General features: G+C 37.7%; 1 protein-coding gene across 3 annotated transcripts in view; it reads right to left on the reverse strand.

Moving 5' to 3' along the window:
* Positions 1-22,412, reverse strand: part of btbd7 (BTB (POZ) domain containing 7) — a 52,003-nt gene that overhangs the window by 18,698 nt on the left and 10,893 nt on the right. For all 3 annotated transcript variants that reach the window (XM_042777751.1, XM_042777749.1, XM_042777750.1), the window contains exons 2-3: positions 11,137-11,344; positions 8,498-9,622 (exon numbers count right to left, since the gene is read on the reverse strand). In XM_042777751.1, coding sequence (XP_042633685.1) covers positions 8,498-9,622; positions 11,137-11,209 — 1,198 coding nt within the window. In that variant the 5' untranslated portion in view covers positions 11,210-11,344. The remainder of the gene's footprint in view (positions 1-8,497; positions 9,623-11,136; positions 11,345-22,412) is intronic.

Below are 22,412 nucleotides of genomic sequence, written 5' to 3' on the forward strand. Positions count from 1 at the left end.
AGTTCTTTAAGGATTCAAGAAAATCTGAATAAATAAATAAAAAAACAAAATACCAAAAATAAAAAATAAAAAAATGAGTGATTTAATACTTCAAAAAGTTATGTATGCTCAAAGTTTTAGGTCAATGCAGATGGTCTAGCATCTAGCACGTGGTTGTTAGTTGGGATATGCGTGCGTGTGCTCATGCTCTGATGCAAGACAATCAACAAGCCGTGATGTAAAATATGTAAATCCTAGGGATGTAACAATTCACTCAACTCACAATTCGATTCTATTCACGATTTTGATTTCACTATTCGATTCACACTTTTAAAACAAGCCCCAAATCAAATAAGTTAAACAAATATAATAAATCTCTTCATATAAACAAAATAAGGCTTTGTCTGTGCTCTTTTCCATTTAAATTAGAGGCAACCACTGCATTTTAATCATGATCCAAACAAAAATGCTGCATACATGCAACATGAGCAGTTTTTAATTTAAATAAGATTGTATAATTTTGAAAATTTTGATGCAAAAACAGAATGGTTTGACTATATATATATATATATATCTGCATGAAACAGCGGACAAGCTGAATGAGACGCAGATTCACTCTCTGCCAGCAAATGGCGCTTAAAGCGTTTCCTTGGTTTCTGCTGTAAACGAAGCAGCGCTGCACTTATGAACTTTAATATGCATTATACAGAGGCAAGATGAAAAGAAAAAATACCATCTAAACTTTTCTAAAGACTGTAAGTTCCCCTCAGACATGCATTCATATAAACTCCTTCCCCTAAATAAATCACAATTTATTTAGCATCTCAACCAATTTGAATCACATATTTGAATCGATTTTCAACCGTTGTATTGTATTGCATATCGAATATTCGAATATGGCATTTTTCTCCAATATCACACAGCCCTACTTCAAAATATCTTCTTCTGTGTTCAACAGAAGAAAGAAACTCATACAGGTTTGAAACAACTTGAGGGTGAGAAAATGATGAGAAGATTTTAATATTTGGGTGAACTATCCCTAATTGTTCAGGCACACAGTGCTGATCAGTACCATTAAAAATTCAACTGGATGGCAGCCTGCGTCAGAGCAGATGCCTCTCTCAAAACTCTGGAGACATAATTACGTTGTTAAATTACATTTTCTAAGTAAATAAGCTGTTCTTCATGACTCATAAGGATGACCTTGAAGATGTTAAGGATCTGAGGAAGTCAAATAAAGACAGCAAGCATTCGTAGGTTTTCATGCCATAACCCCTTACCTGTCGAAAACCACAACATGGACCTTTCATCTGCAAATATAAGGTCAGAGTTGCCATAAAATTACCTGGGACTGTTTTTAAAAAGCGTTTCATAAAACGTTTTTCAATACCCCAAAAGACTCTCTACATAATTTACTCCATTTGTGATGCTCTCAAAATCAATAATCACTCACAATTGTGCCATTCTTCTGACTATCAACCATGATTCCCCGTAGCCTTGTGCCTATAGACAAATCATAACCATACTGATATTCATCACAAGTATGATATTGTATAAATCGCCTTCTATATACTCTCTTATTGTCTGCAAAGTGCTAAGTTTAAGTCTGAGATCTAAAGACAATGTCTTCCCTTTTTTGATGGGTGACGTACAGCCTAAGGATGGCAGCTCACACATCTCCAGCCTGGAAAGCAGTGCAGTATTCCCTAATAAACCCATCCCAATTAATTATAATCTCTGCTCGCACAGCCATAAACTTGTCATTTTCAAAAAACAGTATCATATTAGCCTCTAGGGAGCGTATCACCCAGCATCCAAAAATCTCATCATTCATTATTGACTTTGTAATCAATGTGTAGCTTGTTCACATTGGGCATGAGCACAGAGCACCAAATCAATGCGAGTTAATGAAAGTTAATGATTTGGTGTGAGTCGAATTCAAACTGTAAGAATGGTTTCAGAACTTACACCAAGAAGTTAATAATTACTCAAACATGAGACGAGTGCCCTAACATGAGATCAGAAACAAAAGCAACACATGGCAGGAAGACTTTGCACAAACAACTTGGTGCTTTCCACTAAAAAAAAGCACTTGAATGTCAAGTGCAGAAGATTTGATGGTAAAGAGCCCAGAGCAAACACTCCAGATTTCATAAGTACTTCGATGTTATTTTTGTGTATCTCCTTACCATATCTTTAAAAACGTGGGAAATGCAGATAAATAGTGTTGTTTTTAAACAGCATCTCAATGTTTGTGCTTAAGAGCAACTTTACATTGAGAATAAAAACATCTCTCAAATTAACGGGACAAAATCTGCATTTACACTAGACTGCTAAAATTTAAATGGATGTAAATAAGGGTTTATTTAGAAATGTGAGAACTCCTACAGGGTGGGCTCTGCTCAACACAAAAAACAAGATGCAACTGAGAAGTGTTGGTGGGTGTGGACTGTGAAGCAAACATCTGCATTTATGTGTTCTGATTGGCCTCTTCTTGTTGCTGATCACTTGTCCGAAAAGCACAGATGTACTCCTCAGCAGTTAGTGTGGCCTCCTTATTAGTGGTTTGATCTTATGCCCACATTTGCTCCATAACCTACAGAGCTCCCCATGTAGGCAGCATTTTTAGACATCACATTCACACTCCTGACACAAACATCGTTCCAAAGTAATTATGCTATACTATTTAATACCAAAAATGATCAATAAAAAAAGGGTACAATATAATTAATACTTGAACTTTATATTCAGCAAAGATCCTGAAAATTTTTTATCACTGTTTACACAATAATTTTGAGCTGTAACGCAATCAATCATTATAAAAATAAGAAATGTTTCTTGATCACCAAATCTGCACATTAGAGTTATTATTTCTAAAGGATCATGTGATACAAACATTTATAGTAATGACTGCTGAAAATTAGCTTTGTCATTAAAAGAATAAATTACACTTTAAAATATATTAAAGAAATACTTATTTTAAATTGTAAAATTTCACAATACTATAGTTTTTACTGCATTTCTGATCAAATTAATTATCTTTCTGAAAAAATCTTCATGAACCATAATTTAGTGTATATACTCAGCAGGGCTCCAGACTGCGCTCTGTTCAGAAATAGTTGTATGGTAGCGCACTTTTCCAGACAAAGCTAATCATTGTTAGCTTAGCGCTATGCTAAGACCAAATTCTACTGGCATCTATCGTGAATGTCAAAAAAAAAAAAAAAACCTATTTGTGCTGCTCTTAAATTTCTCTTGGGATACAACTAGAAGCCAGCTGTATGGTGCATGGTGAGAAAGGAGGATGATGAGAATGCATAAGGAAGGCCGACTGATTTCAGCAATGTGGAGCTGCTAACAAATGAGTCATTTAAAACTCATTTCACTAGAAAACTCATAAAAAAACTCATTTCAAACTAAACCACAAGCAAGGTTACGTTTCATCATAACAGATTCAGTATACATTTAAAATATTCTTCCTCTGAAATAACACATTCTGTCAAGGACTTAAAGCTAACAAGGCCATGTGATGCGAAACACCTAATGGTAGTCTTGAGCTCATTTTACAGTTGAGTACACCTGATATTGGAGGAACACAACAACACAGGAAGAGAGCAGAGACAGTGAAGGACTAATCATTAGGGTATCTATTAGCCTTGAACAAGTGTGGTACCCCAATTAACTAGCCAGAGCCCCCGGGGCTTGGTATAAGGGATAGACAGGCTAATAGACAGAGAGGAGGAGAGATCGAGTGATTGAGCCAGTGAGAGAAACGGCGACATGCTTAGAGGAAGAAAAATGAGAGAAGGGGTAAAGATTAGGAGGGTAATGTCAAAAAAGACAGAGATAGAGGAAAATTAGCCCAGTCTGTATGACTGAATGTGAAAGACGGAAATTGCTGAAAGATACAGAAATGAAAATGAGAAGTGGAGAATAAAGGAGCCCCAGAGAGGTGTTGGGTTCAAATTCTCCATGACCTTTCAGACAAGCTGTAACAGACACAATCATTACAGAGCTGACAGTCTCTCATAGGCTTAATGGAAACACCACCAGCAATCTGTGTTAATACTAATAAGAATGGTGCCTTGGGGCCAGGAAAAGTTTCAGTTCTGAGTTTAAAACACACTCTAAAGGACGTCTGACTCAACCTCTTGCACAAGCATCAAAGCACTGTCGTTTCAAAAGGACTCTCTCTCCAAAGATATCAATATTAGACCTGTTCTCTCTAGGAACAGGAGGTGTTGAGGTGATCGTGTTTGTTACCCACAAGATGGGTTAAGTTGTTACTTCCTGCCTTTAAATTCAGTACAAAATGTGAATTTTTCATAAATAATGTAACAAGATAAAATTAAATCGTTAGGGATTCAGAATTTATCAGTATCATATTGACATTAGAGATTTAGTTAATTTGTGCCAGTCAATATTACATTTTTATTAGGCAACCTCATTCTCTCTTTTTACATGCAAATTAACTTTGCCATCATCTAATGGTCACTTAAAGTTCAACTTTAAAAAAAAATGCTATAAATCGTATTTGCAATACCCAATTTAACAAAAAATATTGATTTTAGTGTTCAGTGTTTTATTTTTTATGTATTTAGACAAAAAGCATAGAATCTTAATAATCTGCCATGTAAGTTAATAGCTATATCACAAAAAAATTAGCGACATGGGGGTAAGGGATTAATGACAAAATTTTCATTTTGGGATGGAGTAGCCTTTTAATGAACAGTGACACAAAACTTCAAGTGGAACAAAGAATGAAAAATACAAATGAACATACTGGAACACACAAAAGGTTTTCAGTTTATGAATAATTTCTCTCTTTATCCGCAAATGTATCTTTCTCAAATGAGAAGCAATACATTTTTTAAAGGTGCTGAGAACTAGAAGAAATGTGCACAGTACTCTGTAGCTTCCAGCCTCCAGGCCCATCGATGCAGCATTTCATTTGCACTACAGAACAGACTTATGGTACGCCACGCTGTCAGTTAATGTTATCGTCACAGGTGCAGTGTCATGCTCAGCCCTGTGTCAGTTCATTCACAGCACGAACCCCCACCAGAACTGTCTCCTTCAACTCCAATTCGGTCTATTTCCAGAGAATGGTCTCATGTGCCAAAGCTGGATATATAAATTTGCATTATCTCATCTACCCTGTGAGATACTGATTAGATGCAATTTTTCCCCCTGAGGTCCACTTTTAAAGTTAGCCAGGTTTCCTGCACCAAAAAGCCATCATTTAGTTTTACAGAAGCAATTACTACCCTCTCTCTAACCCTTAGAATTAATCAGGCTGTTTAATTTGCTAATGCACTTTAAGACTTCTATATGCAAATGATCACCGTTATTATTATGACAGTATTATGACGAGGTTATCCAATGTCATTCATTAGGTTGGGCCAAGTACCAAGTTACTGAATAACTCTTAAGGCAAATGTGGCCTTAATATGTTCATTTGCACATGCTTGTGACAACATAACCTTGCTGATTTCATAACCATGAGTGACTGAGTAAGTTTTTGCAACTTGCTATCAATAAATGGTTTGGCTGGACTAGGAAGGAAGCTTTGTGTTGTGAATACTGCATTAAAGAATCGTTCACCTAAACAATTCAGACATCAATTACATGCATAATTAAACTTTAGCTGATGATCACTAAGGTATCATAAAACAAAAATTATTTACTCTTTTCTGTGAGTCACATGAGTTGGCTTAATTAGTTTCGCAAATACAGATAACCAAGTCAATGATGCACTGGAAAGACTTTGTTACTTTCACTGCTGTTATCTGTTCAGAGTTTCTCTTGACGTCACAGTACAAACAGAGAGCAATCAGAAGGGTGTTTGGCACGACTTTCTTAAAAACTGGAGACTACAACATTTTATCAGTTATTATGTTACATTTAATGTTTTTTCATTACTGGGATAAATATATAATTTTATTGTGATGAAGATGATTGTGCTTTTATTTGACTGACACATACAGGCTGGGGAACATACGGCATTCTTGTGCACACATCAGAGGCTGATACAAGCGAGCATAAAGTGTGCTTTCTTGTGCATCCTCATTCTCGAAGGCAAGTCTGTTTGTTGTTTCTTTGTAAGTGTCTATTTTTCCCACTTTTAAACAGGAAAACATAATTTACAGCAATTAAACCAAACTTCTGAGAAAGGAAGGGCATTCATGGAAACTCAATACATAGGAACATTTTTCTTCATACACAACAGTTATTGGTGTCTGTGTATCCCTACCATGTGTCACCTTTAAGTTAACAGCTTAGGTTTAACAAAGAGGTTAACAAGATCCACGGCTGCAGGAGCGGATTTCCTGCAGTTAGTGTGAACAAGAGTTATTTTCCTCTGCGGAACAGAGTTGCTTCTAGACCAATGGGTGGCTTTTTATCTACGTGCGTCTGCCTGGTCAGCACATTCATTATCTTTGCCATGTACCAACCACTGGCCGGCTGCTGACTGGGTGTTAAATGACTATTGTGCCTCCATTTCCTAGAGGTCACTGCCACGTTTGTCTCCCAACGGAGGCCATCAACACACATGTACTGAAATGACCTCAATGATTGCCTGTGTTCAATGCTGAGTACTCCATCTAGGTCTTTTGTTGACTGACGGAGACCCTGAGTAGCCCTAACAAAGCAAACCAGCAAATACAATGATGTCAGTAATGTGAACTCATAAGATTTGTGTGTTGAAAATCGCGTGTAACACATTGTAACCACATTGTACCATACAAAAATAGCTGTTGAAAACTACCAGGAGGAGCAGCTGACAAGGTTTCTGAAAAGAATTAGTTAAGTTTGTCAAAAATGAATCAAATCGAATCAAAGTCAGGGTTGCACAAGCAATTTGTACTTAATTGCCATGTTTCATGTCAGTGGGAAAAAACAAGGGTTGACGTAGCAAGTGGCACAGCATGTTCTGGAAGAAAACAAGTCCTCCTGAGCTCATCATTGGGCTATGCTGACAGGACTGAATCGGATCGCCATCTGTTACAAACCACAGCTGACCAACGGGTCATAAGGATCAGCTGACACTGACGCTGCATACCTGTGCTATAGAGTGCAGGGTTTGATACTCCTATTCAGAGGAAGTTATCAGAAGGACGGGTGACTCTCTGAAAAACCCCTCTTAGCACAGCACAGCAGAAGCCAATCACGTTGTGCAGTAAATAGAGATAAACTGGCAAATTCACAATAGGGGCTGATGATACAAAGTAAACAAGCAAGGGGTGTACAAGTTAGTAAATGTGTAATGAAAAAAAAAAAAGACACCAGGATGCAAATTTTCTGCTGACAAAAAGCCCTTTTTTGAGACCTGACTCAATGTTGCAGTGATAAATTAGATGTACATTACTGTGAGGAACTACTTTAGATAACCACTCAAAGAAGTTATTTCTTCCTCCAGTGTGTAGGGCTAATTTTATAATACCAGTAGAATTTGATAACGAAATAAATTTCAAGTAACAGTGAATATCATTGTTTTAATGGCTTTTTATTTGATCATTAAGCTTCCCAGTTACTCATAAATGCTCAAATATGCTTGGTAAGGCTGCATTTATTTGACTCTTCAATGACAGAATTTTAAAAAGAACAATTTATTTTAAATAGAAACCATTAATATTATAAATGTCTTAGCTGATCAAATATTGATGAAAATAGTGAAAAAAAAAAATGCTGACCTCAAATGTTTGAGCATTGATAAAAATGATCTATGATGATATTCTTTCTAATATTGTGGTTCATTTACTTAAACATTATGTAGTAAAAATCCAGTTTTTCCACTTCTTACCTCTGTCATAAAACACTGAATGTACGTAAATCACTGAATAAACCATTTAAACAATGTAATTGAAAAACACGAATCAAATATCATTAAAAAAAAGATACAAAAAAAAAAAATAATAATATGCTTTAGCTATACAACCAACAAGTAATAATACCTTCTTGAAAAAAAAAAAGAAAAAAAAAAGGAACCGGTTCAATCAACAGTCATTTTCAGAAACTACAGACTCAGGGCATTAAATACAAATCAATATCCGTTATCCTGCAGCAAACATCGACAGTACGAAAAAGACATTTGAATCCAGAACGCAAACCACAACTTGAGAGGGGTGACCAATTCTTCTACCTTCTGCCATAATTACACAAAGGAAAGTTAACAGTGTTTAATGTAAGGCTGCTTCAAAAAAAGCTGACCCTGAAGCAGATTTATGTCACTTTGGTCATTAAGTATTCTACAGCCCTGTCTTTCTAAATAAAATAACTATAGGTGGAAATGAATAAGAGTATTAAGAAGAGAGCAAAGGTTGCAGTGCTTTGTTTTTGGGCACATATGGCAATCTCTCACAAACAATCCCTACGTGAGGCGAATAAATTAAAGCAACCCCACCCTGTTCCTCCGGTCTTCCCTTGACAGCTTGTGAATTAATCAGGCAGTAAACAAAGCTGGAGGAGCGAAAGAGAACGACTAGAAAAAAGGGATAAAAGAGATGTTAAGACTTACCCTGGGCCAGCATGCTGAACTCCAAGAAGAGGGCGATGTGGTAGAGCTCCATGGCCTCTTCGGCCCGACTCATGTACCCTCTCCCAGCCACCAGCGCCTGAACTTCACCCAGACTGCCTTCAGAAGGGCTCCCGCGCAGCACTAGTGAAAGGTCCACTGCATCGGTGTACATGCAGTGCAAGACCACACAGGCGTATTTCTTGGGAATGATGGATTCGTCGAGGATAATACGGGTAGGGGTTTGCAGAGTTCGCTCGGTGATCTCCTCCCCCGAGCGAATGCGTCGTTGCAGCAAGTTGCGGAAGAAGGGCGAGCGCGCCGAAAGCACAGCCTTGTGGGCCCTTAGCTCCTCTTCAGGCGAGCTGTGGTTCACCCCTGCGTTTCCACCTCCCATGGCACTAGGAGCAGGTCCACCTGCTCCGAAAGCCTCAACCAGCTCAGAGTCCGAGGAGAAGCTCAGCAGCGAGTCAAAATACGGCATGTGCTCACAGAGGTTTCGCATGTCAGCTTCTAAGGAGTTGGGCGTACCGAACTCCTCACTCAGTCTGACCAGCACATCCACATTCTGCAACCTCACGTCCTCCGAGCCCAGCTCACCTGTATAGAGGTAATGCAGCAACGAGGAGAACATGGGCGCATCCATGCCTGCCGTCCCAACATTCAACAACACCTCTGCCCCGTAACCTGGTGACGACGAAAGCAGGGTCTTGAAGAATGGGCAGCGGGCAGCTAGAATGGCTCGGTGTGCTGGGAAGCAGGAATCCTGGAAGATCAGGTCCACATCAGTGCAGTACTTGTGCTGATAAAGGGTGGCTAAATCACGCTGCAGGGTGCGAGCCTCGGGGCGGGCTAGGCCTGCCTGCAGACTGAGCTCTTTGAGGGCTGCCGTGCCCTCATACTCCTCCACCAGGGCATTGACGTCGCGCACGTCCCACCCCGAGAGGAGCTCACGCATCTGCCGTGCATGATCGGCAGACCGACTGGACTTGCGTCGCTTAATGAATCTCCTTTTGAGCGTGGCCAAACCGGAGCTCTTTTTCTTTTTGTCCTGAGGTTTTTCAGGGCCATTTTCTAGGCTGTAGAGCTTGGACTCGCCGCCATAACCCTGCGGTGCATAGGAGGCGCCTGGTGACAGAAAAAGAAACACGCTGTGTAAGAGTCTGGGAGCCTTCAAAGTTGTCAGCAGGAAAATATGCATTGTGATGTGTGCTGACATTATAACTAATGTTTATTCCAAATAAATGCAACACCACAGGGATTTGCTTTTTGCAAGTGCTTCAGAACAAATCTGAAATATATTTTACTTTTAATGACATTGGACTGATGGAATAAACTGAATGCAATGAGTACAAAAATTAAACTACAACTGGATTGAACTTAAGTTCACAGAATTGTCTCTCTATAACAGCTGTCAAAATGATGTGTGTGGACAAGATTTTACTTAATCTATAGACATTAAAATATGAATTCAAAATATTTAATTCCCTTTTTTATATTCATATATTCTGATCATCCCTTGAAGGAGTACTGCAAATAAACATTCACATTTCAAACAGTAAAGTATGCATCCCCAAACCATTTATTGTGCACTAAATCTGAACTAAACTTGAGTAGCTAAAATTGCTCTTCACATCAATTAGGCATAAAATAAGATGCGACTCTAAGAAATTTAGAAATGAATCCTTAGAGAAATTTAAGTGGTATTTTGGAATGAGATGTTTTTAAAAGAGTAGATTGACAATGCTTCAAATAATTGGAAATTAAAACAAATTCAAAAGGCTGGATTTTTTAAACAGTCCATGCAAAACATCATTTCTTGACGTAGCATTGCGTAAACAATTCCAATTTCAAAAAGGAAAGTATGTATCCCCAAACCACTTCAATGTGCACTTTTAACTTTCCCCCCCTCTAAATCTCTAAATTTTCACCTGCCAAAAAAGGAAACTATGAAGTCATCTAATGTCCTCCCCAGCATGGCTAACATCTCCCTGACGACACATTATGTCTCAATCCAACATTCCATTTCTTATTGTAGGCCCACTGTCATGCGTGGCCTAGCATTTTGAAAGCACCATTACTTTACTGATCTCAAAGACAGCAAAGTCATCAAAATTTTCACATCAGAATATGCCGTTAAAGCCAGACTCTGTGGGATACTGAAGGAAAAAAATTACGAAGCAACTGCTGACAGTTTCCAAGCCTTTAAATTAATGAATACAGACAAGATGTTACAGTGAAAGAATATGAAGACTGTCCCAGCTGGTTAAGTCCATAATTTAATGAGATTCTATTTCTCTGTGCTGTTGAACTACCTCTGAACATGAATACTGTTCTTTGTTTTTGGTTTGTTTGAAAAAAAAAAAAAAAAAAAAAAAAAAGTTGCAATAAACCCTATTTTATATTCTAGTCAAAAAGGAACTTCTGTTTTTGAGAGAGATTTCCTGTTCTTGTATTAGGAAAAAACATCATCATCATATTGCAATGTGGTGCAGAGAATTTGGGTCTGATATATGCCATCTGAAAGCGGAAAAATATGTAATAGTCCTAACCGTCAGCACTTCTCTATGGTTATCGATCACAATAGTTGCTAGAAATGGAACAACAAAAGTCTCTGTAATAGTATTGAAATTGGAGTTTACCTATGAAGGTCTGCGGGTTACCCCCGAATCGAGGGGAGCACGAGTGAGGGTAGCTGGAGGCATTCACACCCATCCTCTCCCCCCTTCTTCCTCCTCTTAGTCACCCTGCTGGATCATTCCATCCGAGCGTTGACGCACTGAGTAGCTCACGGCTCTGCTCAATCAGACCTATATGAATGTGGCGACACTGCAGCCATGTCCGTCATTCCTGGGAAAGAGAGAGAGGTGGGGGTAGAGAATACATTAAACATCAACAAGATGGAACGTCATGGAATCTGGACAAACAAAAGATTCATATAATAATATACTATTAAAATATAATAACTCAATATTATAATATTAATGAATATTATATAATTATTAGAATTATTCTAGTATTATAATATTTATTATCAAATGAATACTACAATTACTGTAATCAATCATAATTATTACCTAAAAATAGTTTTTAAATATTTATAATTATTAATATTTTTTTTTTTTTTTGCAATCAGCTGTGTAAAATGGCATTGAATTGTTCTTGTTCTAATCTGAAAGGAAGGCAAACGAAACGAACAATACGAGCAAACCAAACAGACTACATAAGCAGAGCTTTGATGTTTACTTCTGTTCTTGAAGACCATTACAATACTGCTGGAGGATTCTGACTTATTCAAATCCTCCCACTGATGTCATGGTAATGTAATCTGACAGAGGCACAACTGGCTTGTTTACTCAAGCTAAACAGTGTCTACAGTACTTCACATCTCTTTTTAGTTCTCTGTAATCTCCAAATTTTGGCCTGTGACTTTGCTTTGGCCTTCAGTACTCAAGGCTACACGTTCACTCCTTTGGCACAATGCATTATTTCTAGAAATCCAGAAATCTTCCTTTGAACTGACCTGGCTGGCAACAAATTGAATACTCTTAGTTCTTTGCCAAATATGTATTTTCTTAGGGAGGTGGAAGACTGGCTTTTGCTGTATCCAGATGAAGAGCTATTGCTCCATCCAGATATTTGTGTTTCATATTACATTCCAACCTTGCGCTGCTGGGAACTCCTCATACGGGGAGCCTATAACAGTGTGGGGAGACATAAATGCTTTACATCCCCCACTTGTGACACTGAAAGTGGGGTGAAAGGAGGAGAATTTTTCCAGGCTGAGCCAAAGCCTAAGGACACCAGACAGAGCCATCTTTAGCTTTACATACACTGCTAAACCTCAATTAGACGTCCACTGCATGTGTGTTAAAGCACAGAACCCTCGTTTGCTGGCTCAGAGGTTTTCCTCTGACAGGGTGCGAACGAAGCTGTCTACAGTGGAAACGTGTTGCAATGTGCATTCAGCTGATGGAAATCCCGTTCTTGTGTATGTTCAGTTGCACAGAGGCTCCAGAAATTTTATTTCCCGTTTTGCTAAAATACAGCCACTTGCTTCATTGTGACCACTATAATTTTATATTTTTTTTTACTTCAAGATATTCTGACAGCTGCTTCAAAAGCATCTTAAATATGTTAAGTTAATTAAAAAAAAATTATTGGATATTAAAATAAATTGTCAAATTTGTAAGAGTAATAAACATAAGCTTTTTTCCAAAACCTAGTCACCTGCCACACTGCCTAAATAGGCACCATCTTAACAGTCATAAATTAGAGCAAACTAACTTATATATATATTTGGTCACCATTTCTGTGCTTTGCAGTGACATCAGAGGGACAAGCATATGTAATCGCAGACTCGTGTTTGGCGTTTAGTCTCTTTCACGCTGTGTTTGAAATGTTCGCAACATCAAAGCAGCAGTTTTAATGCAAACAGCAGATTCTGTTGTTGGATCTTCAACATCAAAGCGCTGTGGCATTAACATAAAAAAAAAAAAAAAAAAAAAAAAAGTTAACTTGGCAAAAAAGGGCTATCATTTAACTTCTGACCTTTGTCCTTGAAATTATTCCAATTTTGTAGATATGATATGCAGGGTATGAAATTAAAACCTGCCACCATCTAATGTGGTATGTTTTGCAAAGTGGCAGGTAATTTTTTTTATCTGCCTGCCACTGTGGCAGGAGACCTGAACAACATCTCGGATTTGCACTGACAAGAAATGCCATTACAGCGGTTTCAGCTTAATGTCCACTGTGTGGATTATTATAACATGAGAATGGAGTGCTCTGCAGGTTCACTTTATTTTGATATTGCCTAATTTCAGATATTTGTGTCTTTTTTCACAATACTATACAAAGTAAATGGCATGAAATGATAGAAAATTATTATTATTAATATTACGACAATCATCGTTTTAATAATTGCCCCAGTGCTACTGTGTTTTTTTTAGCTTAATAATAAAAATAATACTAATAACAACAATGAGGCTATTATTATTATTATTATTATTATTATTATTATTATTATTATAATATAATATAGTTGTTATAGTTGCTACTTAGTTAATAATAATTATTATTATTGCTTTAGTTGCTATTAATTAATTAATAGCAACTAAATTAATTAATTACTATAAAATAATAATAATAATAATAATAAACAACTAAAGTACACCAATGAAGTTCAAAGTTAATGCTATTTAGGAAATGTTATGTACTTTACATATATTTTACCATCTATGTGTTGGGTGGTCTCTGACATTCCCAGTGGCCTTAATGCAGTGGTTCTCAATTCCAGTCCTCGCGCTCCCCTACTCTGCACATTTTGTATTTCTCTTATCGCTTCAGACGTTTGTTCTATTCGAACGTTAGTGCCCTGCGAAGTGGACATCACAGAATATTCCGCCATAATTTCACGTATATGTTCCATTCAAAGTGCACTGAAGTGTGCGAGATGTGAATTTAAATTGTATTTATTTACCGAGGTATATGATGTCGCACTTGCGCATCACAAATCCGTGAATGAATGTTCCGAAGAGAAGTAAACTTCAACAGATTTCCCCTGCTCAGGGAGTAGGGAGCAATGAACACTCTGTAGGGACAGTGTCAATGGTAACGGAAACACAGCTCATGCACGGAGCTCACTTCTAACGAGCTGATTATCTGAATCAGGCGTGCTAACTTAGAGAGACATACAAAATGTGCAGAGCAGGGGGGCACGAGGACTGGAATTGAGAACCGCTGCCTTAATGATAAAGACTTACAAGCTCTTGAAAAAAAGTTTTTGATGTGTTCACCTGTCCAGCAGCTTATTTCACGGGTACTGTAAGCAGAGGAAATGGAATGGAAATGACAATCTCCAGTCAAAATAAAATCTTTAGAGAATGAGGTGCAAAGCTAAGCAACAGTTTATCATATATTTCATAATTCCAGCAAAGCGTAAACAGATAGACTCAGCCTCTGGAGAACACATCAAATTTACAATTACAATTACTGTAAATTCCACCACTGTGAACTTGAAGAGTATTGCTGAATTTGTATTCACTCAGCAGTCAGCACAGCCGAACCCTCCATCAGGTGAAGTAGCTGTGCATTGTGCAGTGTTTAATAAAGTTGCTTTAAAGTACCAAAAATGATAGTCAAGGATAAGGCCTGCATTGAGGTATGCAGCAGGCTCATTATAAACACTGTCTCTCAATGTGAGTGACAGGAATGGAAAGGGGATAAATGAACAGTTCTTTAATGCTGCAGAGCTCCAGAGCAGGCGCTGACACAGACAGCAGTTATGTAAGCAAGCAGGAGAGTGGAGCAGCTTTGCCAGATTAGGCAAATCAATAGGGAGCCTCTGCACCGTTTCTGCAGAGGAAAGTATCAATAATGCACCTCAAGGTTTTCAAACAGTCTAGGTACGCTTCCACCCAAAACAACATTTAAAGCTTCAGAAAGACAGCGTTTTCTTTTATTCTGACTGCAAATCTAAAGGAAAGAGACCGCAGAGTGAAACATCAAGAAATGTGTGCCCTGTGCATCTGCAAACCTCAAACTGGGTCACATAAATCAGCCAGTATACACTCGTTCATCAATTGCAAGAGGTGGTTTTCCTTGTAGCTGCCTCTGACCAAGCTTCATTCCCATTCTTACATCAACTTCAGTGGAATAGGGAAATTGATCCTTGATCAATGTTTTTCCCTCTCTGGTTTAGAAAGATGAGAATTAGCTTGATAAAGAAAGGTCAGTGTTTAACAGGAGCATCTGTTTCAGACAGGCTGTCTGAATGGGCTCTTACTGTCTGAAACAGTCAAGCATTGCCTTTGAAACACTGTGATTTCTCTTCATCTCTGTGTATGCCTAAATGCTATGCAGAGAAAGGAGATTCCGCTGTTCTTCAGCTTTACTATATCAGATGACAGGGGTTTCTATGTGGATCCTTCCCTGAAAAAGCCTGTCATCACCACTCTGGCTGGGTGTGCCCCATATGGTGGGACTCAGATTAAATCAGGCCCTGTGGCTAGAAACGAAGCAGCACTGCAATGCTTATAAAAAGTATTTGTTCATACACCAAAACATCACATAAAGCAACTTAGCAAACCATAAAAAGGGCTTCACAACAGTGCCTTAAAGGAAAACAGGTTCAATAAAAGTTAAGCTCAATCAACAGTTTTTGTGGCACAATACCAGAAAAAATCATTTTGACTCATTCCTCTTTTTATAAGCAAAAATCAGGGTTACACTGAAGCACTTATAATGGCGCTAAACGGGATTAATCCATTAAACTTAAATTACTCACTTTTCCAATAGAACCGACATAAGATTTAAACAATATCTCTGTTAACATGATTAAAGCAGAGAACAGCAGAATCACTTACTAAACTTTTGCATGTTTGACATTTGACAACTGTAATGTACTTCAAACAACTGTAAAAATGACAAGTTTAAAAGATACCCAAATTTTAACAGAAGAACTAATGCACACTACCATTAAAAAGTCTGGGGTTGGTAAGATTTTTAGTAATAGTAATACTGTAAAATAACTCTTTTAAATATAACTCTTCAATATATTTTAAAATGCAATTTATTCCTGTAATAGCAAATCTGAATTTTCAGCAGCCATTACAGTCTTCAGCTCAAGAATCATTTCTTATTTTTAATGTTGAAAACAGTTGTGCTGCTTAATATTATTGTGGAAGCCATGATATTTTTTTTATATTCATCAGTATTTTTTTCAAACAGAAATCTATGGAACATTATGCCACCATTGTGACTTTTGATTAAATGCAACCTAGCAGAATAAAATAAAATTAATTTCTCTAAAAAAAAAAAAAATTTCTATAAAAAAGGACAAGAAATGAGTCAAAATAACTTTTTGCAGTGATTCACATTACGTAGACAACAAATGCTGTCAATTAAACTTAATTTTTATCGAACCCAGAATATTCCTTGAACCAAGCTGGCACAAGCTCTTACATCACTTTACTCTTCCAAATCACACAGCTGCATATCCATGACCCAATAACAGCAAACACACATTGTAGAATGTATTCCCAGTGTTCTACGTGCCGTTTTCCTTCTGTTGTATTTGGAGAGGGCCGGTTATATCCCATTAGATTTCAACATAAACATGCACCCAAATTCCACTGCCACACGTGAAAGCCAATGACATCCAGTTTGCATGGTAGCATGAGAGTAAGGAGCCTGTGAGAGAGAAAGTTAAATGTGTTTGGGGTACAACACTTCACCAGACCACTGAGCATAAGCAATGTCCATTGAAAATCCCTGGTATAAAGGGTTCTCTGTTCCAGGGTGTCTAGTTCTCTCTGAGGTGGGGAGACAGAGATGGGGGGCGGGGAGGGGAGGGGTCACGGGCACCCCATGGCAGTTTCCTGTGAGCGGTGGCGGTCTGGCTCGTGTGAAACTAATGAGGGTGGACAGAGCCAAGCCACACCAGGCCAGCTGCAGGTCGTCTGGTCCACCCTGTCCTGCTTTTCTACTGGAATTCCACAGAGATTCAACCATCAGAGTTGGGCAAAGAAGAGAAACAGAGTGAAAACACCACGCAATCAAATTTTAATCCCTCACATCCAACAATATTCATTGAGTGAAACATAAGGTGACCAGCACCCTTGAAGGACAGCATGCCACCCCCAACTGCTTCTTTTGATGATGAGGCGGCGTGACATTTCATCAGGAGACACGCTGCTATTACAGACAAGGCTCGCCCTTTTCCGGAGTGAGCTTGAGGCATGCTTCACACAACACTTGACCCACAACCCGCCCTCAAAATGGGAGATTCAGCAAATACAATTTCATAAAACATCTAATTAGGTCCTAAAAGGTCAGACTGGCACAAGACAATGAGATGTTTTCTAAGGAGACTGTCCATGTTCCAGTAGCCTTTATAGATGCCAGGACTGGCAAGTCTGCTTTGTTGCTATGCAAGGGGGAAAAAAAGTTCATAGGAGTACCGGGTCACTTTAATGTTTTCAGATTCAAGATGTTCCTCTTTTTAATAAAAGGCGTAACAGACCCAAGTAGTAAAGCAAAAGCACAGAATGATCTTGGAATCCTCAAGTTAATAAACAGGGTATATGAGAACTGTCTTAGGCATGAATTTCAAAGTAATTAATATGGATTTATCTCAACTGATGATGTTTATTATGTTTGGGTCACAGCGGTCATGGAGAGAATTGACAAACACATAAGCCATAGCTTTTCCCTGTCATCAGTCTTTGCATTCATTCATTCATTGTCCTAAATAATGCAGTGCTGTTCGCAGGCAAAGCATTGGTTTTTGTGTTTTGGTCAGATCTTGATAGATGATGATGACATGTAACTGGGTGAATCCCAAAGTCACATTTTACCCGCAAAATCGAAAGACAAAGAGAAAGAATAAATAAATCTAAAGATAAAACTATTAGGATCCTCAAGGATTTTCAGGATAATTAAAATTATTTTACCCCCAACTTCTTTATTGTAACTGTAAAGTCCATTATAAATTAGGTATCTGTGATACTGGTTCTTAATTCTTTAGTTTCTAAACCACAGAAGTTTATTTAAAAGTATTAGTACAGTAAAAAAGAGAGAGAGAGAGAGAGAGAGAGAATCATCAAAAATGAGAAAACAATACCATACACATTGCTGCACTGAGAATTGGGGTTAAATTGGAATTGGGTGTTTTAGAAAATAATGGAAAGTGTCAAAATAGCAGATAACATTTTCTTTATGCTAAGAATGGCTTCTGTTTTTTTTTTTTTTTTTTGGTGTTGTGGTGAAACTTTATCTGGGCATTACTTGGTAGGTTTCATGGGATTAGCTCTAGAAGATCATGCACAGTTTCAGGTTTAATGGACATAAAATATTTAAAATCCTTGGTCTTAAAATAATTACAGCCCGCAAGACAAAGAAAGACTATTCTCAATAGTATCATCCTAAGGACAGTTCCAATGACATGAGAACAGTTCACTAACTTTAACAACGTCTTGGTATCACACACACACATGGCAGAAGGACATTTATGCATGTTTTGTGCTTTCATTGGCAAATTGGCCTGCTTCTTGTTTGTGCTTATTTTCCCATTAATCTAAGCATCTTTATCAGTGTCCTTCCTTTGCAAAAGGGAAATACCACGCTGACTTCTTTAATTTCTCCAAACTCATATGGAAATATCGTCATGCTCATTTTGGTGTTCTATGCCAATTCAAAACAAATAAAAACTAGATAGCTTTTGATTGAATTTTGAAAATTATAGTAATTTATAGGTGTTTTTTCCCCATCTTTTCACTCCTTATTTGTTACACAGCCATCAAGGAAGAGTACTGGTCCTAGCTGAAGGGTGTTGGGATTTTCTAATCATGGTGATTGAGGTAAACAGTAGTGCTACACTTTTGGACAGATGAGAACAGGAGGACTGAATGAGAGGCCAACTGATCAATACCGCAATCTACCACCTCACCCACTCAAGCATTATAGCTAATACTTAAAAACCACCCCTTGCCATTTCAGCTGACAACATGAATGAGTCTGCTGAAATATCATTGTCAATATTAATTAGTCTAAATATCTGTTGTGTTACAGAGTGCAAAACCACAGTGCGTCACATAATTCAATTTCCGTTGTATATAAATATTTTCAATGATTTAAACCACTGTAATATAATAAATTATAAAGAAAAAGCAGAAATCTGAAAAACTGTACAGTTTGGTCCCCTTCCTTGGCAAGAGTCCATCACTGTTCAATTTTTAAAAGGACTTTCATCAGCTCGCACTCCCAGTAGACTCAGCCTATGACCCTTTCAGTAATGCATGAATGAATGTAGGAGGAGAATAAGGAAAGGAGGGGGAGAATGGTGTGGAATTCCTGGATCACACAAATGTTTGACTGAGCCACAAGATATGACGGTGGAAGATAGCTTGTCTGTGGTTAGAACACTGTTGGTCCTACGCATCAGTCAGACCTTGTGTGTGACAGACGTGCTTCCTTTAACACTGTAATAATTCTTATCCAAAAACCTATTCTACCTAAATTGAAATATTTGACTCATGAAACATGGTGCACTTGATTTCATTAACACCCTGAGACAGCAAGTCAGTTTACATGTGTAGTTATAATCAAGCTACTGCTGGGTTTTGCACAGTTAAGATACAGTCTTCATTCATCTGTTCAAATACACGACACAATGCATAAATCTAATATTTGAAGGATTAAAATGACTGGATGATGTCAAGCTACAGTTGCATTATCTAAATAGTTCAACTTTGCAAAAACCAGGCTGGTAGGATTTCAGTCAGACTAAAGCATATGGATGACATTTTAAATAGTTCAAATTATTGATTTAGTCTGAAATCAAACTTCTGAAGTGCATGTAAATGAACTTAATGTTAAACAAAACCAGGGCTGAATGAACCCTGTGTGGGATTCTTTTGCACTAGTTAAATCTAAACCAGATGTGAAACGCACAATATGAACTCTATCGAAATCCATTTTTCTCCTTCAACTCACATTCTTCACCAGAACACCAAGACAGAAAGAAATGCAAGCACTAGAGACAATTACCTTAATGAATGGTGTCCTTTCTATGTAATCACCTCTGCTTTCTGCTGCTGTTTCCACAATCAGCAGGACTAAATTTAGTAATATGGCCTTCATACATTTCTTTGGAAGCTCCATTCTGATAAAATAACGACTTTATTCAACAATTTCTTCTCTTCCACGTCAGTCTTCAACATACGTTCATGAGAGTACCATACATGGAGGTGGTGCTGCTGACGCAGGAGTTGCCGTTCTGACGTAGAACCCGGATGCACTGTGCCTTGTTTGCAAGCAGAGGAATGCACACGCATACGTCATGGTACTGTTGTGAATAGCTTTAAATACTTACAAAATTTGCACTGCTATTTAATTAAAGAGTAATATGTGAAATAACATTACAATTTAAAATAACTTAGTACTCACACATTTAAAACTGATCATTTAATTCATGTTTTAAAATGTAGTTGAATAAAATGAATTAATTAATGTTTTTAAAATTACATTTTATTCTCATTTTATTTTTAAAAGTCACTCCTAGTACTCCATTGTTCTGAACTGCTGACAGCTGAAGCTTGTAAAGTACCACTAATCAAAATGAATAAATAATTACTGGACTATCAGTCTTGGCAAAAGACTTCAGTTGTACACGAGACAAATGCATATATTAATTCAAACAATGCACCATGCTGTTTCTGAAGACTGCTCTACTGTACATAAGACTGTATAAATAGTACAGGACCTTGGCTATTCTTAAAAATGACAGAGAATTAGATCAACACAGGACTGACAAGCATGATAATGTATTTGACATCTGTGTCCACTAAGTCCACAGTTTATGAGCTTGATCCAAAAAGAGGGAAAACTGGGATGGCAGCTTTTTTGGTCTCTGTGCTACAGAAGCAGAGCAATTAATGGAAAAAAGCTCCAACCACAATGGACAATTAAAAGTGTGTCCAAAATGAGGTTGAAACTGGATCTTCCTCCTCCCTGTGGAGAGACTTTTGTAAGTATTTCTGTGCCGAGCGTGACCTGATATGCCAGTCCAGATACAGGTAGGCGTTCACTTTCTGAGAACAAACGGCTCAATCCAGATGAGGAAGCGAGGAGGCCTTTACTGGGCGAGTCGAGCGTTGTTCATATGATTTTCTTCTCATTAAGACGAGTCATTGGGACCATGATACCTCCTTACTATGAAGCAGAGGAGTGCTGGGGAGCTCTCTGACAACTAGAGTCAGGAAAATGGGCTAATCACGATGGACCTGATCTCTGTATGGGACTGGGGACTTCTGACTGTTCCTGTTGCACCTTTGAATGAATTACTTGACCACTGTATACATCCTCCAGCTACCTCTGAGCTTCTCACCTCTACCTGTCTGTGTGCCAGACAAATGCAGGAATACAACATCTAAACACATGCACAAACCAGGTAGACTTGGAGTAATAGAAGCCATCGATATAAAGCCTCTGTAAAATTAGTGTTTAATCAAAGTGAGTCTAAACGTGAAGGACATTCATTATTCCTTCTTTCATTGTGTAGTCAACGTCAACTGAACAAATGTGATTATGCACTACTGTAAACAAGTACAATCTGTTCCTCATAATGTACTCATAATCACAGTTCAGATATCAGAAAAGATATAGCCTGCGGTGTGAAGAATGACCAGGAGCCCCAGAGTGTCCCAGAGTCCAAGTATGCTTGACGGAGTATGGCTTCAATATCATCTCAGCAGCATGTGGAGTCTCAGTGAAGCCTGATGCAGGGCAGACTGCTAATGCATTATCAAAAATCTTAAATAGATCGCTGAGAGCCTCCTGTCAATGCCTTCAGAAAGCCAGTCAGTCAAAAATTACTGAAACTGAAATCCCTGCTAAGACTATTGCCTAGAATTAGCAATGCATTTTTAGATGGTCATGTGTATAGAACACTTAGAAAAGCAATTGAATGTATGTGCAAACCATTTCAAGCTAATAAAACAAGCAATTGGCTATTAAAAAAACAAAAAAAAACAATTGAGCATTAGCGATTTGCAAATCAGCATATTATCGAAATCAACTTGAGTCTGCAAACTGTCTGAATGACTATGCAACAGTTTAAAAGGAAGGCCTGTATCATCAGGATGATCTCGGACTAACACAGATTGGATGGGTTTCTTATGGAGGCATTTATAGAAGAGTGCAAAAAACAAAGTGAGATTCAATGCAATGGCCAAAGATGCCCATCTATTAGTGTTTTGCAGCTAAAATATTATATATATATATATATATATATATCTATATATATATATATATATATATATATATATATATATATATATATATATATATATATATATAAATAAAAAATTATAAAAACTTAAATTATCTTAATACAACATCATTAAGAGTAAAAACA

This window comes from Cyprinus carpio, chromosome A20 (assembly GCF_018340385.1).
Source record: "Cyprinus carpio isolate SPL01 chromosome A20, ASM1834038v1, whole genome shotgun sequence".
Taxonomy (NCBI): domain Eukaryota; kingdom Metazoa; phylum Chordata; class Actinopteri; order Cypriniformes; family Cyprinidae; genus Cyprinus; species Cyprinus carpio.